General features: G+C 36.2%; 1 protein-coding gene across 1 annotated transcript in view; it reads left to right on the top strand.

Moving 5' to 3' along the window:
- Positions 1-507, top strand: part of LOC123251808 (vomeronasal type-2 receptor 26-like) — a gene marked incomplete at its 3' end in the record, with an annotated part of 27,977 nt that extends 27,470 nt beyond the window's left edge. The window contains exon 7 of the mRNA XM_044681121.1: positions 471-507. Coding sequence (XP_044537056.1) covers positions 471-507 — 37 coding nt within the window. The remainder of the gene's footprint in view (positions 1-470) is intronic.
- Between the last annotated feature and the right edge of the window lie 701 nt (positions 508-1,208).

Raw genomic sequence — 1,208 nt, 5'->3', positions numbered from 1 at the left:
ACCAGAAGATTATGGCCGAAAACCAGAAGATTATAGCCGAAAATCGAAAGATCATAGCCGAAAACCAAAAGATTATAGCCAAAAATCGATCCCTAAAGGCTAGAATTGAGCAAGTAGAAGCTAATGATCTCTCAAGACAACAAGAACAAATAAAACAAAGTCAAAAGACTGAAAAAATAGAAGGAAACATGAAAGATCTCAATGAGAGAATGATAGACCAAGAAAACCAGTCTAGAAGAGACAATTTGAGAATAATTGGTCTTCCAGAAAAACCAGAAATTAATAGAAACCTGGACTCCATACTAACAGAAATAATTCAGCAAAATTGCCCTGAAGTCCTACAACAAGAGGACAATATAGACATTGAAAGGATTCATAGAACACCTGCGACATTCGATCAAGAAAAGAAAACACCCAGAAATATAATTGCCAAATTAAAGAGTTTCCAAGCAAAAGAAAAAATCTTACAAGAAGCCAGAAAGAAACAATTCAAATATCAAGGAGCACCAATCAGGATCACACAGGATCTGGCAGCCTCCACGCTAAAAGATCACAAGGCATGGAATACGATATTCAGAAAGGCAAGAGAGCTGGGCCTGCAACCACGGATCAACTACCCATCAAAATTGACTATATATTTCCAGGGGAAAGTATGGGCATTCAACAAAATTGAAGAATTCCAAGTATTTGCACAGAAAAGACCAGGGCTAAATGGAAAGTTTGATATCCAACCACAAAAATTGAGACAAACATGAAAAGGTAAATAAGAAACAGAGGGGAAAGAAAGAAAACTTATAATTTTTAAATTTGCCTTTTTAAGGGCCTCAGTGAGATCTAATTATCTGTATTCCTATGTAGAGAAATGTTATGTATAATTCTCTGTAGTGAACTCTATTCACTATTATAATATTCACTATTATAGTAATCAGAAAAATAATTCACAGGGTGAGGGTGGAACACTAAATAATCTAAGATGACATGGGGGATGGGAAAGAGGGGGTGAATAGCAGGGGACACCAAGTGAAACTTGAGTGAATAAGAAAATAGGATATTCTATTACACACAAAGAGGGCATGGGAGGGAGAGGGGACAAATACTATTATAAGAAGGAGAGGAAGAGAGCATTAAGAGATAATAATCAAACCTTACTCTTAGTGTAATCAACCCGGAGAGGGAAGAGTAGCTATACTATCCATTGGAACATAAAA

The sequence above is a fragment of the Gracilinanus agilis genome, chromosome 6, assembly GCF_016433145.1.
Source record: "Gracilinanus agilis isolate LMUSP501 chromosome 6, AgileGrace, whole genome shotgun sequence".
Lineage (NCBI taxonomy): Eukaryota > Metazoa > Chordata > Mammalia > Didelphimorphia > Didelphidae > Gracilinanus > Gracilinanus agilis.
This window is presented reverse-complemented; position numbering and strand designations above follow the sequence as displayed.